The sequence below is a fragment of the Mercenaria mercenaria genome, chromosome 4 (genome assembly GCF_021730395.1).
Source record: "Mercenaria mercenaria strain notata chromosome 4, MADL_Memer_1, whole genome shotgun sequence".
NCBI classification, from domain to species: Eukaryota; Metazoa; Mollusca; class Bivalvia; order Venerida; family Veneridae; genus Mercenaria; species Mercenaria mercenaria.
In genome coordinates this window covers 1,694,274-1,714,140 of record NC_069364.1, presented here as the reverse complement: position 1 = coordinate 1,714,140, position 19,867 = coordinate 1,694,274, and the positions used below count along the sequence as shown (strand labels likewise).

General features: G+C 35.9%; 1 protein-coding gene across 1 annotated transcript in view; it reads right to left on the bottom strand.

Moving 5' to 3' along the window:
* Positions 1-472: 472 nt before the first annotated feature.
* The window catches only part of LOC123550799 (cell division cycle 5-like protein), a 38,530-nt gene continuing 19,135 nt past the window's right edge, over positions 473-19,867 (bottom strand). Inside the window, exons 12-19 of the mRNA XM_045339185.2 lie at positions 19,705-19,838; positions 18,818-18,998; positions 18,142-18,266; positions 17,505-17,705; positions 5,910-6,107; positions 5,169-5,252; positions 4,388-4,516; positions 473-956 (exon numbers count right to left, since the gene is read on the bottom strand). Coding sequence (XP_045195120.1) covers positions 852-956; positions 4,388-4,516; positions 5,169-5,252; positions 5,910-6,107; positions 17,505-17,705; positions 18,142-18,266; positions 18,818-18,998; positions 19,705-19,838 — 1,157 coding nt within the window. The 3' untranslated portion in view covers positions 473-851. The remainder of the gene's footprint in view (positions 957-4,387; positions 4,517-5,168; positions 5,253-5,909; positions 6,108-17,504; positions 17,706-18,141; positions 18,267-18,817; positions 18,999-19,704; positions 19,839-19,867) is intronic.

Here is a 19,867-nt window from a genome sequence, read left to right as displayed (position 1 = left end):
AAAATGGAATCTATCAAATAGATTGGAAAGGCTAGAAAAGATGTAATCGATATTTTCCATCTTAACTACATTATTTTATGACTAAGTTGTCTGGAAAATAAAAATAAAACTTCATCTGAAGCGCAAGTGAGCCGTGCCATGAGAAAACCAACATAGTGGCTTTGCGACCAGCATGGATCCAGACCAGCCTGCGCATCCGCGCAGTCTGGTCAGGATCCATGCTATTCGCTTTTAAAGCCTACTGCAATTAGAGAAACCGTTAGCGAACAGCATGGATCCTGACCAGACTGCGCGGATGCGCAGGCTGGTCTTGATCCATGCTGGTCGCAAAGCCACTATGTTGGTTTTCCCATGGCACGGCTCAAGTATTTCCCACATTTAACCCTTCAGATAAAACAGAAATAAACAGTTCAAAGAATGGGATAATCACCAAAAATTTTAATTGTCTAAACTCATTGATAAAATAAATGGATGGATATAATATTCAATAATTTCTCTTTACAAATTTACATGGTACATGTGACATATGCCAATCAATTTATATGTTGGTCAATTTATAAAACAAAAGATGTAAACAAGTTCATATAAGGTCACACATTTAAACTCTTAATATTTGTCATGTAAAATGTAAAAAAAAAATTACATTCTAGGAAAACATATGTATATGCTTCTTAAGTGTGTTTAGCTTATTTATGCACACCTAGTAAAAAAAAACAACAGAATTTTCAGTGAAATTGGCAGAGTACTTTCAGCCATCTGCCAACATGTTGCTCACAATTATACAAATGTCGGATGAGTAATGTACAAAATGTTCCTATGACTGTAAGATGAAAGTTTTTATGGAATGACGATCATTTTGTGACTTGTAACAATGACATTCGGAACTGGAGATCACTGTAACGTTTCTGTAATTCTCGTTCACGCTCTGTTTGCCGAACAACATCTTCTGTCAATGACTGAAAAATAAATGTTTATAACAAATATCCTCTGACCTTTTCATAAAGACATGTTTAAATGAATTTTGTCCACATGAAAGTGGAATGGAAATCTTGTAACACACACTGCCTACATATCGAGCCTGGTAGAGGAACATTTCTGTGAAATTATTTCAAAATCAAACCAGAGGTTTTGTAAGATGTTGTATGAAGAATTTTCTATTTCTAGACCCTGCAGCCCCTATGTGTAACTAAGTGGCATTATTTGAACAAGTTTGGTAGAGGACCATCCACAGAACAAGCATGCCAAGTTTTATCAACTTCCATCAAATGGTATAAAAAAAAGTGTAGGTAGATGGATGATTGACTTATAACAGCGAGTAGGCACTATAGCTAACCCGAGCACATTGTGCTCCTGTTACTTAACAAGAGGGCCATGATGGCCCTATATCTCTCACCTGTTATCATTGCAAAGGACAGGAACAACAAAGGAAAGAAATTTAACCAAAAAGAAAAAAAAATTCTTACAAGGTACAGATATGTCAAAATACACCTAAAAATTGGAAGTACCATCCATGTTGTACCACAGAAAAGTGGTCTCAGTTTTTCCCTACGGCCAAAAATAAAAAAGTTACTAAAAATAAGCTATTTATAGTAACGTAAAAGGGAAGTAATTAAAAAGAAAACTGTTGAAAGTGAACAAAAGAAGGATCTGCCAAATAAATCTGTTGACATAAATGAAATTTCAGATCAGTATCTTCATCAGTTACCGAGATATACCCATTTTAATTTGAAATAAAGGGAGGTAATTTGACATAAAATCAGTCCATGGTTATCTACCCTGATTGGCTCAGTCCAACTAATGACAATAATGAAATTTCAAATAAGTCCTTTGAGTACTTACTGATATAAATCCATTTTGACTACAATCAGGGGAGGTAATCAGATATAAAATAACCTATGATTGGATCTGATTTGTAATGGAATCCAAGATTTATTGTTGTTGAAGATATTTTGGAAGTTTGTATAAAAAAAAAAAAAACATAAATGAAGTTTCTATATGGCTGCAAAAGCCAAAATAGCCAATTTTGGACCTTTCAAGGGCCAGAACTCTAGAACCCATGATGGAATCTGGCCAGTTCAAGAAAGGAATCAAGATCTTGTGGTGATACAAGTTGTGTGCAAGTTTGGTTAAAATCAAATCATAAATGAAGTTGCTATTGTGCAGACAAGGTCAAAATAGCTAATTCTGGCCCTTTCAGGGGCCATAACTCTGGAACCCATTATGGGATCTGGCCATTTCAATAAAGGAAATGAGATCTTATGGCAACACAAGTTTTGTGCAAGTTTGATTAAATTCAAATCATAAATGAAGCTGCTATTGTGCAGACAAGGTCTAAAGAGCTAATTCTGGCCCTTTCAGGGGCCATAACTCTGGAACCCATAATGGAATCTAGCCAGTTCAATAAAAGGAACCAAGATCTTATAGTGATACAAGTTGTGTGCCAGTTTGGTAACAAGAGGACCATGATGGTCCTGAATCGCTCACCTCTTCCCACATGACCCTGTTTTGAGTATGACGTCGTTTTTTCTATTATTTGACATAGTGACCTAGTTTTTGAGCTCATGTGACCCAGTTTTGAACTTGACCTAGATACATGTATATCAAGATAAAAATTCTGACCAATTTTCATGAAGATCCATTGAAAAATATGGTCTCTAGAGAGGTCACAAGGTTTTTCTATTATTTGACCTACTGACCTAGTTTTCGAAGCTACGTGACCCTGTTCTGACAATCTAGATATCATCAAGGTGAACATTCTCACTAATTTTCATGAAGATCTCATGAAAAATATGGCCTCTAGAGAGGACACAAGGTTTTTTCTATTTTTATACCTACTGGCCTAGTTTTTGACCGCATGTGACCCAGTTTCGAAACTGACCTAGATATCATCAAAGTGAACATTCAGATTAATTTTCATGAAGATCCATTGAAAAATATGGCCTCTAGAGAGGTCAAAAGATTTTAATAATTTTAGACCTACTGACCTAGTTTTTGACCGCAGTTGACCAAGTTTCAAACTTGACCTAGATATCATCAAGATGAACATTCAGACCAATTTTCAAACAGATCCCATAAAAAATATGGCCTCTAGGGAGGTCACAAGGTTTTTCTATTATTTGGCCTACTGACCTAGTTTTTGAAGGCACGTGACCCACTTTCAAACTTGACCTAGATATCATCAAGGTGAACATTCTGACCAATTTTCATGAAGATCTCATGAAAAATATGGCCTCTAGAGAGGTCACAAGGTTTTTCTATTTTTAGACCTACTGGCCTAGTTTTTGATGGCACATGACCCAGTTTCAAACTTGACCTAGATATCATCAAGACGAACATTCAGACCAACTTTCATACAGATCCCATGAAAAATATGGCCTTTAGAGAGGTCACAAGGTTTTTCTATTATTTGACCTACTGACCTAGTTTCTGAAGGCACGTAACCCAGTTTCGAACTTGACCTAGATATCATCAAGATGAAAGTTCTGACTAATTTTCATGAAGATCTTGCGAAATATATGGCCTCTAGAGAGGTCACAAGGTTTTTCTATTTTTAGACCTACTGACCTAGTTTTTGATGGGACGTGACCCAGTTTCATACCTGACCTAGATATCATCAAGGTGAACATTCTGACCAGTTTTCATGAAGATCTTGCAAAATATATGGCCTCTAGAGAGGTCACAAGGTTTTTCTATTTTTAGACCTACTGACTTAGTTTTTGACAGCACGTGACCCAGTTTCAAACTTGACATAGATATCATCAAGATTAACATTCTGACCAACTTTCATAAAGATCCCAAGAAAAATGTAACATCTAGAGTGGTCACAAGCAAAAGTTTACGGACAGACGCATGGACGGACGACGGACACCGCGCGATCAGAAAAGCTCACCTTGTCACTTTGTGACAGGTGAGCTAAAAATCAAATCATAAATGAAGCTGCTATTGTGCAGACAAGGTCAAAAAAGCTAATTCTGGCCCTTTCAGAGGCCATAACTCTGGAACCCATAATGGGATCTGGCCAGTTCAAGAAAGGAACCGAGATCTTATGGTGGTACAAGTTGTGTGCAAGTTTGGTTAAAATAAAATTATAAATGAAACCACTATCGTGCAGACAAGAAATTGTTGACGCACGCACGCATGCACGGACAGATGCACGCACGGACGGACGACGGACGTAGGGTGATCACAAAAGCTCACCTTGTCACTATGTGACAGGTGAACTAAAAATGAAAAGGAGGCTTACAGTTCTTGGCCTACTTATTCATTTTATGTGACAAACAAGTACACAAATTTCTGAAGTTAAAGCTTTTACAGTTTTCCAAGTAAATGTGTCCTAAACCTGAGACTACTCTGCTAAAAATAGTTTAGATTTTCACCATATACCAACCTCCATTCTCTTGGGTATAGCTCCAACCTCATGTTGGCGTAGATTTTCAAATGTTGTTAACTCAACAAACGTCTGTTCAAGCTGCTCATGTAATTCTGTTACTTGTTTGAATAAACCTTGACTTCTAGACTGAAAAAATAAGTATTCATAATTATTATAAAATTGAAATGATAAAAAATCTACAGTGACATCCAGGTGAAACTTGGTATCTCAAATTCCAAGGAATTAAGCTTTTTACCCCGAGATACCGAAATTTGAGTTAAAATGATATATTGTGCACATTCCAGGTTTCAACTGTACTATATCTATTACATCAAACATTTTCTGAGAAAAACAGGCTTTACCGGTTATAACTCTGGTAATTTTCTACAAAACATCAATGGAAAAATTACTGTATAGTTATCATTTTGTTTTCTGAATGCTGAAAGTATTACGTCCTATTTGTGTTCTAACATATAACTCAGAGGTATTTCTATTAATTTCAATTATAAGATAATTTGGATACAAAAATATATGGAAAAACATTCATCAATCATTACTGGTAACAATGAAAACAGTAATAAGATGTATATTTTTACAATTTTAGGTAAGAAGGTGGTTAGCTGGGAGGAAAAGAATTAATAAGAATACAGTAATAATCATCAAAACTACCAGTATATAAGATCACCATGGTTTGAACTTGCCAATCACTCATCTATGAATCACTGTGATCAGCTTATATGGGATAAAACGTGCTTATGACAAAAACGATTTCTAATACAAACAAAGAAGACATACACACCTGGTATCCTCCCAATAAAATTTTCAATTTCTTTTCAAGTTTTGCAGCTTTTTTAGAATCTTTTGTCATATAAGACCTGTTATTCTGAAAATAAAAAATGTGTATCATAAATAAGTGTACCATAAGTTTTCACTAGGTAAGTCATCACCATTTTGAACTACACATACAGAAAATCTGGACCAACAGTTTAATTTTATCAATTAAACCAAATATATCAACATCATTTTTTATGTGGCATTTTACCTGGTATACTTTAGTACACACACTGATGAATCTGTGAAATGAATTCTTATTCCTGGGTCATATTTTCAAGAAATTCGATAACTGACAATTTCCCTACAGTTTAAAATTTGCATAATTAACCGTTTAAGAAAATTTTTATCATTCCTATTAATTTTATGAATAAACTGAAAATGCCAATACTGCCAAAATTAATTCCTCACAAATAATTCTGACTTGACTTGTGTCATGAGTTTACTCAACACCTACTTGGCCATCATTTACAACTTTAGGACAACAGATTACAGTTTAATCTCTGACATACAGCTGAACTTCGTTCATTGAAACTCGGATAATCTGAACGCCATCCACCGCTTCAACTCATACTTTGGTCCCAGAACTTTTCAATGGCTCCAACTACTGATAAATTGAACAAATCGAACAAATTTTGCCTGTCCCTATTGAGTTCATGTGAACGAAGTTAGACTGTATTTCCAAACTTAACAAAAGGTAAAAAATTACCTCTAATCTTTTCTCAAGAGATTCTATCCTGTCTTTTTTGCTAGCCAGGTTTGCCCTCGTGTACCTGCCTTGTGACGGGAGATACAACACTTGGGAATAGCATTCATCCCACACTTGCGAGAACGCCTCAAGAGATAGGTCGCCATGACCCATTCCTCGTTTAACAACCTCCATCTCCTGATGTAACAACTCTCTAGCCTAAAAATAACATTTTTAACTACATATCATATCTAAATAGTCACAAATAATAAACATGAAGACCAGCTTCACCCTTAAAACACTCATCTGGAATTGACCTTTCGACCTTAACCTTTCCCCCTGCTAAATTTCTAAAATGGGCAGTACCGTTTATCATTTGAAGGGGTGTTTACTGAAAATTTATTGACTGAATAGCGAAGATTGCAGACCATGATCAGCCTGCACGGATCTTGGTCTGCACTGGTTACAAAGGTAGAATCACTTGCCAGCAGGTTAAAGGTTAAATATATATTAAGTCACACTAGTGGTATCATTAAATGCAAAATTCTGTTTGATGTGAAAAATATCCATCCAAAAATATGATAGATAAGACCCTTGCAAGAATGAAGAAGTAAAGATGAACCATTTACAAGAACTTGAAAGAATGCTTTGGACCAAGTTTAAGTGGTAAGTGGTGAGAATAAGTTGTTTAAAAGAAAATTATTGTACCTGCATCAAGCAGAACCACATGAAATTTGAGAAAGGCTCATACAAAGATTCTACAGACAAAGTTTGGTGAAGATCTGTCAAAAGATTACCGAGAAGTAGTCATAAAGATTTTTCTGCTTTTAGCTCTAGCAACCCAAAACAAGAGGACCATGATGGTCCTGAATCGCTCAACTGTCCCCACATGACCCAGTTTTGAATTGAGTATGACGTTGTTTTTTCTATTATTTGACATAAAGACCTAGTTTTTGAGCTCATGTGACCCAGTTCTGAACTTGACCTAGATATCATTAAGATAAAAATTCTGACCAATTTTCATGAAGATCCATTGAAAAATATGGCCTCTAGAGAGGTCACAAGGTTTTTCTATTATTTGACCTAATGACCTAGTTTTTGAAGGCACGTGACCCAGTTTTGAACTTGACCTAGATATCATAAAGGTGAACATTCTCACCAATTTTCATTAAGATCTCATGAAAAATATGGCCTCTAGACAGAACACCAGGTTTTTCTATTTTTATACCTACTGACCTAGTTTTTGACCGCACGTGACCCAGTTTCGAACTTCATCTAGATACCATCAAGGTGAACATTCTGACCAATTTTCATGAAGGTCCATTGAAAAATATGGCCTCTAGAGAGGTCACAAGGTTTCTCTATTTTTAGACCTACTGACCTAGTTTTAGACTGCATGTGACCCAGCTTTGAACTTGACCTAGATATCATCAAGATGTACATTCTGACCAACTTTCATAAAGATCCCATGAAAAATGTGACCTCTAGAGTGGTCACAAGCAAAAGTTTACGCACGCACGGACAACGGACGCCGCGCGATCACCAAAGCTCACCTTGTCACTTTGTGACAAGTGAGCTAAAAAGTTACAAGCAATACCATTTAAACCCAAAAAAATATCGGGAAAACTGATGGATGCTCTCAGAAGTATGTTTACTGCATTTTAAAAGCACATAAGTGGAATTCATCGCCTGGACATATTACTAGTCTAAGTAGTGAAGCATCCAAATTCCAGCAAGTAGCTGTTAAGAAAGAGCACGCACAAGATATGTGTATCTTCTCATGGGACTTAAACTTCCTATAGAGTTATGCTCAAATCCAGAGTGGTTGCTGAGAAATACTCTGGACAAGAATAGCGGGACAGACAGACAAGGCAGCAACATATTCTTGGAGCATAAAAACTCAGAGAGATCAATGCAATGATGCTACAGACCAGGTATACTGAAGATTCATAAAGCAATTCATTAAAAGGTGTCTGGTGGTGGAACTAGAAGACAATACAAGGATGTTACAGCCCAAGTTTGGTGAAGATCCATCATGATTGTGGCTTATGAGAAGCCAATTAGTTTAGTTTATTTCAACAAGCATGAAGGCCTCCGGCCCATATACACAATATTTACATAGCTAAGCTTATACAATACATGCATACAGTTTGTACTTGTGTGATACCCAGCTGACATTTTATTAAATATAATACACAAATAATACAGTAATTATTCAGTTCGTCACATATTATACAAATTTCATATTACCTATTGTCACTATATTCCGCTCTTAACTTAAATGCATAATATATGTATATTGCCAAGTTTCTTATAATATTAACATTGGTACTTGACATCAAAATACAAAATTTATTAACATTTGGATATCTAAAATATTTTTCTTGCAGATATTTTTGTCGTATATTTCTATATATTGGACAAATAAGTATAAAATGGTACTCGTCTTCGACACAATTTTTACAATAAAAACATAATCTATCATTTTTAGGTATACCCAAATGTCTTCCTTTTTCTATTAATAGTTGGTGAGATGAGGATCTTAGAGAGACGATACTTGATCTAAACTTAACTATATCTATAGCATCTACATATGCTTCGACATCAAAATTTGTCTTAAATACATGGTAATATGTTAATTTTCTATTCTCAGCACATTTTGTGTTCCACATTTGCAGATACTGGTCTTTTAGACGTTGCAAATAGGTATATATGAAAACATTTTGATTGTTTACTTTTTGACTTTCCCAAATATATCCAAATCCATTACTGTACAAATTACGTTTAATAACACTGGCCCAGTTACTGTATCCAAGGGAATCTAATTTTAATAACATGTTATAGCATTTTTTCACATATCGACAGTCAGGCATTTCTAAAATCTTGATCCAGTACTTAATTCATCTTTTTTGTGCTACAATATACATAGGATATCGACCACAGTCTCCCATAATAGCTTCATTACATGCTTTAAGGGAAGCATTTAAGAACCGTTTACATGCATATATATGTACTCTTTCAGTATTTTCCATCATATGGATTCCCCATAACTCAGACCCATAAAGTAGTACAGGTACAACTTTAGTATCAATATCTTAAAATATGTTTTGTGTGACATAGGTAATACATTATTCAAACTCTGCAAGAGGGAAACAATAACCCTTTTAGCTTTTGAAGCCATACAATCAGCCATTTTAAACAATGACATACGGCATGTGAATTGTAAACCTACATACATAAAAGAATTTTGTGTTTCAATACGAGTACCGTCATAAAACCATTTTTCATTTTTTGACAGCTGACCACCATTTTTAAATACAACTACTTTTGTCTTGCTAATATTAACAGACAGATGCCAATCTATACAATATTGATGCACAGCATTTAATTGTTTCTGTAATCCTACCACTGTGTCGGAAACAAGGGCAACATCATCTGCAAACATTAATGTAAATACTTCAACCACATCTGGACTCAACTGAACACCATGTGACCCACAATTTTCTACTACTGATGCTAATTCATTGATAAATAAACAAAATAAGATTGGACTCAGCTTACATCCTTGTCTTAGTCCAATAGGGCAGTCAAATATATTTGAACAGACAGATCCGTTTCTTACACAAGCCTTAACTGTATTGTATACTGCTTGTATAGATTTGAATAAATGACCTTTTATACCACTTTGATTTAAGGCTTGGTAAAGTTTTGTTCTGTGTACAGAATCAAATGCCTTTTTAAAGTCGATAAAGGCTACATAAAGACTTTTAACCTTTTTTACACAAGTATTTGCTTATCATAGAATATAGAATAAAACCATTATCAACTGTGGAATAACCAGAGCGGAAACCGGCCTGGCTCTCCGTAATTTTATCATATGCATTTACATAGAAGGTTATACGTTTATTCAAAATACTTACATATATTTTACTAAATAAATCGACCAGTGATATGCCCCTATAATTGTCAGGTTCATTTAAACTACCCTTTTTATGTACAGGTATTAAAATACAGTGTGTCCAAGCACTAGGGAATTCTTCTGATTTAAATATTCTATTGAACAATTTCCTCAGATATGGCAAAATGACATCAATTCCATATATAAAATGTTCAGCTATCAAATTACCAGAGGAGGCTTTCCTTGGATTTATATCATGTATGGCATCTTTAATTTCTTCATCAGTTATATCGCTGTTAAATAGAATATCTTCGACACTATCATATATATTGGTATCATACTCCACTTCTTGTACATAAACACCATCTTCAGAACTAAATACATTTTTAAAATGATTGAACCATTCATTTATGGAAATATTTGGTTCAGCCACATTTTTATTCGTCAGACGTTTTAATTTTTTCCAAAATAATTTCGGATCATTCACTGATGAGTCCAGACTTTGTAAACTACGTTTGAAATATGCTTTCTTTTTCTCTCTACAGACAGCTCTATACTCATTTCTACATGAAATGTAAACATTTAATTCACGTACATTCTTACTTACTCTGAAGCTTCGTAGTAACTTGTTACATCTGGTTTTTAACTTTGAACATTTTGAATCAAACCATTTCTGTCTGTCCTTATTGATGTAAACATTTTTCTGCTCTCTAAACTTCTCTGTACAATTGATTATTACATTTTCAAAACTTGAAATTATATCATCTATACTAACTGCTATATCATCAATGTTTGAATCAATAATATCAAATATACCATTTAATACACCCTCTGTTAACACTGATTTATAATCAGCAGCATTTTCACTATTAATATTGAATTTGTTTGTTTTGATTGCGTCTGTTTTGACTTTATTTAGACACATTTTAGAAGCTAAACTTTGTATACTAAGGCATATTGGTAAATGATCACTGTCAGTCCTAGTTTCAATGTTAAAATTTAATATTGCATCAAATATGCCGCTTGTGCCTATGAAATAATCTACTGTACTACATCCATTTGATCCTAAATATGTATAATCTCCAATATCCTTATCTGTCCCAAGTCTTCCATTTACTATCAACAACCTATAACTTTTGCAAAAAGCTAGTAAGTCTCTGCCATATGAATTTAGTTTACTGTCTCTGTTAGCTCTAAATGTAGGGATGTTATCATCAATAATATCAAGAAATTGTTGTAATACAGGAATATTGTCATTAGTACTTAAATAGTCATTCTCATTCCCTGTTCTTGCATTTAGATCTCCGCAAATCAAAATTTCTCTGTTAACAAACAAATGCATATTTTCAATGATAGTACCCTCCAATAAATTAATACCAGATTCGGAGCTCTCATAGAAGTTTGAATTTTGTGGCGGAAAGTATAAACATGCAAATATGACATCTTTATTCATATGAAATAAGGATTTGTCTAGCTTTAAAAATATCCCAAAATTGCAATTATTTATAACTCGTACAACAAATTTTGCAATATTACGCTTAATATAAACTAAAATTCCACCCATATTTCTACCACCTAATACAGATTTCTTTGCTAAACAACTGTAACACATATATTCAGGTAAAACATTTGTTAAACACTCAGTGTCACTTAGCCAAGTTTCCTGTAAGCAAACAATGTCAAATTTCCCTATAAAATTCAAAAAGTCAGTATCATGTAATTTGTCGCATAGGCCATGTATATTCCAAGATATAAAGTTAACATCATGTGAGGGGCCTTGGCCGGCATCCTATTTACTACATGTACTAGTTTCTTGATTTATCTGGGTGTCTTCTATTATCTCTGTCTCCTCGGTACAGGGATTAGCCTTATCAATTAATGTTGTTGTTTTTCTATTTTCAGCCCTGGAGGCAACAGATACTATTTGAGCAAACTTAAAAGATCAAATAAGAGGCTTCAGACCAAGATTGGTGAAGATCCATCAACTGGTTAAATGAGAACTAGCTGCAGAAAGCCTTTTTTTTCTATTTTCTACTCTTGCAGCCCCTAAAAGGAGCCAAGCAGAAGCAACTGAACATATCTGAATGAAGTCCATGCAAGGATAGTACAGATCAAGACTGGAGAAACTAGAAATGTGTCCATGGGACACAGATGCCCCCACTACATGACATTACAAGAGGACCATGATGGTCCTGAATAGCTCACCTATCCCCACATGACCCAGTGTTGAACTGAGTACGACGTCGTTATTTCTATTATTTGACATAGTGACCTAGTTTTTGAGCACATGTGACCTAGATATCATCAAGATAAAAAATTCTGACCAATTTTCATGAAGATCCATTGAAAAATATGACCTTTAGAGAGGTCACAAGGTTTTTCTATTATTTGACCTAATGACCTAGTTTTTGAAGGCACCTGACCCACTTCTGAATCTGACCTAGATATGATCAAGGTGAACATTCTGACTAATTTTCACGAAGATCCATTGAAAAATATGTCCTCTAGAGAGGTCACAAGGTTTTTCTATTTTTAGACCTATTGACCTAGTTTTTGACCGCACGTGACCCAGTTTCGAACTTGGCCTAGATATCATCAAGAGGAACATTCTGATCAATTTTCATGAAGATCCATTGAGAAACATGGCCTCTAGAGACGTCACAAGGTTTTTCTATTTTTCGACCTACTGACCTAGTTTTTGACCGCACGTAACCCAGTTTCAAACCTAACCTAGATATTATCAAGGTGAACATTCTCACCAATTTTCATGAAGATCCATTGAGAAATATGGCCTCTAGAGAGGTCACAAGGTTTTTCTATTTTTAGACCTACTGACCTAGTTTTTGACTGCACGTGACCCAGTTTCGAACTTGACCTAGATATCATCAAGGTGAACATTCTGACCAATTTTCATGAAGATCCATTGAGAAATATGGCCTCTAGAGAGGTCACAAAGTTTTTCTATTTTTAGACCTACTGACCTAGTTTTTGACCCCACATGACCCAGTTTCGAACTTGACCTAGATATCATCAAGGTGAACATTCTGACTAATTTTCATGAAGATCCATTGAGAAATATGGCCTCTAGAGAGGTCACAAGGTTTTTTATTATTTGACCTACAGACCTAGTTTTCGAAGGCACGTGACCCAGTTTCAAACTTGACCTAGATATCATCAAGGTGAACATTCTGACCAATTTTCATGAAGATCTCATGAAAAATATGGCCTCTAGAGAGGTCACAAGGTTTTTCTATTTTTAGACCTACTGACCTAGTTTTTGACCGCACGTGACCCAGTTTCGAACTTGACCTAGATATCATCAAGATGAACATTCTGACCAACTTTCATAAAGATCCCATGAAAAATGTGACCTCTAGAGTGGTCACAAGCAAAAGTTTACGCACGAACGCACGCACGCACGGACAGACGACGGACGCCACGTGATCACAAAAGCTCACCTTGTCACTTTGTGACAGGTGAGCTAAAAATGACAACTTTTTCCCAGGTCAGGGGCCAGAACTCCTACAATACTGAATGAATCCAGACGCGAAACCCCAGGTGCACATTCCTGTAATCTTTGGTGACTCTAGGTCAAATACTTTTGGAGCTACGCACGACACAACATTAAAATGACGCATTTTTAACTAAGTCAGTGGCCATAACTCCTACACAACTGAATGAATCCGGACGCGAAACCCCAGGTGCACAACTGCATATGCTGACCAACATTCCTGTAAACTTTGGTGATTCTTGGTCAAATACTTTTGGAGCTATGCGCGACACAACATTAAAATGACCAATTTTTTACTAAGTCAGGGGCCATAACTCCTACATGACTGGATGAATCCGGACGTGAAACCCCAGGTGCACAACTGCACATGCTGACCAACATTCCTGTAAACTTTGGTGACTCTAGGTCAAATACTTTTGGAGCTATGCGCGACACAACATTAAAATGACCAATTTTTTACTAAGTCAGGGGCCATAACTCCTACATGACTGGATGAATCTGGACGTGAAACCCCAGGTGCACAACTGCACATGCTAACCAACATTCCTGTAAACTTTGGTGACTCTAGGTCAAATACTTCTGGAGCTATGCGCGACACAACATTAAAATGTCCAATTTTTACAAAGTCAGGGGCCATAACTTCTACATGACTGAATGAATCCGGATGCGAAACCCCAGGTGCACAACTACACATGCTGACCAACATTCCTGTAAAGTTCTGTGACTCTAAAAAACCAATCAAACATAACTTGGCAGAGGTCTATACAAGGATGCTACAGACCAAGTTTGGTGAAGATCCATTAACAAGTTCACAAAAAGGGGTCATTTAAAGTTTTCTTCTTTCTGAGAGTTCTGTTGGCCCCGTATGTTTGAAAAATATGGTTGATGCCAAGCAACATCTAGAGATAGTACCTAAGTTTTTCAAATCATAGGTTTGAAGTTAAAAAGCTTTGAAATGAAGACAAATGTCCATATATTTCTCAAAAACAGAAATATAGACAATATTTTAACCAGAAGTGCGGAGTTATGAGCATTTAATATTTTCATGATAACGAAAATTTTGTGATCAAGGACATGTAACTCTTCTTGAAAATGGAGAGCATAAACATCAAAGGGACATAATATAGTCAATATTTTCTAATTGGGTGTATTTGATTTAACATTCAGCTTTGATCTGGATTGCTAAATACTGATCCATGATACTGTGTGCTAAAAATTTAGAACATCTGGAACAGTCTATTAACAGAAAAACTATGCTTTAGCAGAATCTATATAGTTAAGCTCTAACTGGGACTCGAACCCAGGACCTCTTACACCTAAAGCAGACACTCTACCACTTCCCTATAACAGCAGTAGCTAATAGCTATGCAGTTTAATTGCTGGATTACATTGCGTGAACTGGAACAATAATCGGTGAACTCCGGATTATCGGCGTATTCGCTTTGTTACCTAACGGCATTTTTTGTGTAAAGAAAAAATATAATCTAATGCTGCCAACGTCATAATCGGTCAAATCTGCCCAAATTTCTCTGACGTGTTGTTCAGAGTATGAACTTACTAACTGGCAGTACCAGTGAAATATTACTTACACTGAATATTTTTTATTTGCCCTTTTTGCAGCTGCCGAACGGGAAAGACGATAAGATTTGTCCAAATATAAGTAATTATTTTACCAGTTTTGAGAGAATTTCAATTAATGGGAAATTACAGTTACAAACTAAATACCTTTCTGCAACACATGGAGTCATTAGCATTCACTGTCAATCAGTATTATGATTAAGATCGACTGTCATTCATTCATTTCAAAGTTTCATAGACAGAGTCCGTTGTTTACATTTTTATCGTAACCGGTGCACTTGTAAAAATCACTTTAGTTTGAAAAATCAAAGTATGCGAAGAGCTATGGTATGGTCTCTACAACATCTATTAATGACTACTTCTTATAACCTAAGCATAACCAATCAAACAAGCTTGGCAGAGGTCTATACAAGGATGCTACAGACCAAGTTTGGTGAAGATCCATTAACTAGTTCACAACAAGAGGACCATGATGGTCCTGAATCGCTCACCTCTTCCCACATGACCCAGTTTTGAGTATGACATCATTTTTTCTATTATCTGACATAGTGACCTAGTTTTTGAGCTCATGTGACCCAGTTTTGAACTAGACCTAGATATTATCAAGATAAAAATTCTGACCAATTTTCATGAAGATCCGTTGAAAAATATGGTCTCTAGAGAGGTCACAAGGCTTTTCTATTATTTGACCTATTCACCTAGTTTTCGAAGGTACGTGACTCTGTTTTGAACTTTACCTAGATATCATCAAGGTGAACATTCTCACTAATTTTCATGAAGATCGCATGAAAAATATGGTCTCTAGAGAGGTCACAAGGTTTTTCTATTTTTATACCTACTGGCCTAGTTTTTGACCGCACGTGACCCAGTTTCGTAACTGACCTAGATATCATCAAGGTGAACATTCAGATCAATTTTCATGAAGATCCATTGAAAAATATGGCCTCTAGAGAGGTCAAAAGATTTTAATAATTTTAGACCTACCGACCTAGTTTTAGACCGCAGTTGACCCAGTTTCAAACTTGACCTAGATATCATCAAGATGAACATTCAGACCAACTTTCATACAGATCCCATGAAAAATATGGCCTCTAGAGAGGTCACAAGGTTTTTTTATTATTTGACCTACTGACCTAGTTTTTTAAGGCACATGACCCAGTTTCAAACTTGACCTAGATATCATCAAGGTGAACATTCTGACCAATTTTTATGGAGATCCATTAACAAGTATGGCTTCTAGAGAGGTCACAAGGTTTTTCTATTTTTAGACCTACTGACCTAGTTTTTGACCGCACATGACCCTGTTTCGAACTTGACCTAAATATCATCAAGATGAACATTCAGACCAACTTTCATACAGATCCCATGAAAAATATGGCCTTTAGAGAGGTCTCAAGGTTTTTTTTATTATTTGACCTACTGACCTAGCTTTTGATGGCACGTGACCCACTTTCGAACTTGACCTAAATATCATCAAGATGAACATTCAGACCAACTTTCATACAGATCCCATGAAAAATATGGCCTTTAGAGAGGTCTCAAGTTTTTTTTTTATTATTTGACCTACTGACCTAGTTTTTGATGGCACGTGACCCACTTTCGAACTTGACCTAGATATCATCAAGATAAACATTCAGACCAACTTTCATACAGATCCCATGAAAAATATGGCCTCTAGAGAGGTCACAAGGTTTTTCTGTTATTTGACCTACTGACCTAGTTTTTGAAGGCATGTGACCCACTTTCAGCTTGACCTAGATATCATCAAGGTAAACATTCTGACCAATTTTCATGAAGATCTCATGAAATATATGGCCTCTAGAGAGGTCACAAGGTTTTTCTATTTTTAGACCTACTGACCTAGTTTTTGACCGCACATGACCCAGTTTCGAACTTGACCTAGATATCATCAAGATGAACATTCAGACCAACTTTCATACAGATCCCATGAAAAATATGGCCTCTAGAGAGGTCACAAGGTTTTTCTATTATTTGACCTACTGACCTAGTTTTTGATGGCACATGACCCAGTTTCGAACTTGACCTAGATATCATCAAGGTGAACGTTCTGACCAATTTTCATGAAGATCTTGTGAAATATATGGCCTCTAAAGAGGTCACACGGTTTTTCTATTTTTAGACCTACTGACCTAGTTTTTGAGGGCACGTGACCCAGTTTCGACTTGTCCTAGATATCATCAAGGTGAACATTCTGACCAATTTTCATGAAGATCTTGTGCAATATATGGCCTCTAGAGAGGTCACAAGGTTTTTCTATTTTTAGACCTACTGACCTAGTTTTTAACGGCACGTGTCCCAGTTTCGAACTTGACCTAGATATCATCAAGATAAACATTCTGACCAACTTTCATAAAGATCCCATGAAAAATGTGACCTCTAGAGTGGTCACAAGCAAAAGTTTACGGACGGACGCACGGATGGACGATGGACACCGCGCGATCACAAAAGCTCACCTTGTCACTTTGTGACAGGTGAGCTAAAATGGGGTCATTTAAAGTTTTCTTCTTTCTGAGAGTTCTGTTGGCCACGTATGTTTGAAAAATATGGTTGATGCCAAGCAACATCGATTAATGACTACTTCTTATAACCTATCAGTCTTGTTATTTACCTGTTCAATCTCCTCCTCTGAAACTTTCTGTAGTGGGTGCTCTTTAAGGAAAGCAATATGTGCGGCCTGGTTAGCTACACTCTTCTGACTGGGCTGGTTCTTCTTGGAGCCCGGTGTGATCCCAAGCTGAGCTTCTGTGGCATTGTAGGCTGCATCGTGATGCAACATGATCAACATTTCACGCTTCACCAGCTCCTCGGCCTGTTTTGCAAGAATGTTTTTCTTTTTTAAATACATTCCCTCACATGAATCATTTAATCAAAGTTATAATTGCTGGACTCAATTTTTTTTTGACAGAAATGAAAGCATATAATCTTCCTGTGAAATCTTAGTCCTAAGAGACTACTTTTCTTGCTGGTCAATATTCAAACCCATTGGCCCTTAGTCTTTGTGACCTTAGACCAATAACTTTAGATTTTTGACATGCAAGCCATTCAGAAATTTTGTATAATGCAAACCAATACAGAGAACAGCCTCCTCTTGCAAATACCAAGTCAGAGACCTCTAGATCAGTTGTGAAGGTTTCACTAATCAGCTAAAAAGTATACTAGTAACATGTGCAAAATGATCAGTATTGTCAAAAGAAAAAAGAAAGTTTCTAAAGTAAAGGAAGAAAGCAGCATATATATGTATATACCTTCTGTAGGTCAGTTAAGGGAGGGTCTCCGGGTCCTACATCTCTCAAAATATTTTCATTGACATCATATGGTCGTGGAAGGTCTCTCTGTACAGAGTGAGACTGTAACTTCAATTCTTTCTCCACTGAAAGTATTACAAAGAGAGTAAAGTATACAATGAATCTAACTAACGATTACTGAATGATAAACCATACTAGGGTTAAGAAAAAGTCCACAGACTCACCAAGGTTCTGGAGTAAAATTTTGGAATTAACACAAACACTGTACATGTATATAGCTTCATTCCAAATATTTTAATTAAGAACAAAGTTATCAGAAAAATTCAATTTAATAGCTATTTGGACCAAAATATATGAAACTTTGAGACGACTGAGATGCTATGAAATCATTTATATTAATGGGGCACTAATTATCATGGATTCCGTGGTAGTGTCAATCCACCAAATTACATCTCAAAAATTCATTTTGTCTTCCAACACTGAAACTGCAGGATTCATATTTGCATAAAACAGCTTGTTTTTGACCAGAATCATGGAACTTTATGCCCTCAAAGTTAAATGATTTTAGAGTATTGTATCTTCCCTTCTTTACTTATATGCTCAAACAACAGGTAGACAACTCTATTAATGCAAGGAGAAAACAAGCAAGAAATATATAGGTGGGTGGGGTACATACTTCTTGCCCTTTTATCTGCTTCAGATCTTGCATCAAGTTCTGCCTGGTCCTCAATATACTGATGTTGGTCTCCAGCTTCATCTAGGTCCTCATTCATGTCCTCGGGAACCAGAATCTCAAAATCATTTTTCGGCTGTGGTAGTCCTGCTAACCCTCGCCTCAACTGATCTCTTGGGTCTTGCTGAAATCAATGAAAATACACTTAGTTAACCTTAACCCTCCTAAATTTCTAAAATGGACTGGTCCATCTTTCAATTTTGGCAGTACTACTTATTATTCAAAGTGGTGTTCTGAAAATTTACTGACTGAATAGCGATCAATGCAGACCATGATTAGCCTGCATGGATGTGCAGGCTGATCTTGGTCTGCACTGGTGGCAAAGGCAAAATCAATTGTAGCCAGCAGGCTGAAGGTTAAAATAATTTTGCTTTTATAAATTTATCACATAATAGCTAAACTACAAAACAAAACTGACGCTGTGATATTCGTACATTGTAGTCCACATCCTAAACAAGCATTTGTTGTTTTGAAAGCACAACTTTCACTCTAGATAGGCTAGAACCCAATAAACTGTAGATAAAATAAATAGATTGTGTGACCTGCACTTCTACATTAAACTTATTATGCCCTTTAAATGTATTCCTAAATCAATCATTTTAACAGTATATCTTTTACATCAAATGAATAATAATCCTTTATAACAGACAAAAGTTTCACACTATATAAAGTTGGACAATCAACTTGTATAAATTGTCGTACAAAATATTATTTTCAAGCGGGATCAAACCCGATACTTCTACATTTGTAATTTGAGACTGTAATGGGCATTTACTGAAGTACTACCCCAAACTCGGAACAAATTAAACTGTTGAAAACTAGGGATATACCTGTTCAAAAGTTCCTGATTCAAAGTCATCCCCCTGATTAATGTTAAGTTTATCTCTCATAGGTGTTCTCATGGGCGTGACACCAGGTTGCCCATTCTGTGTGATCATAGGGGTCATTCCATGTGGTGTCATACCTGAAAATGACAAAAAACTGTGTCATACA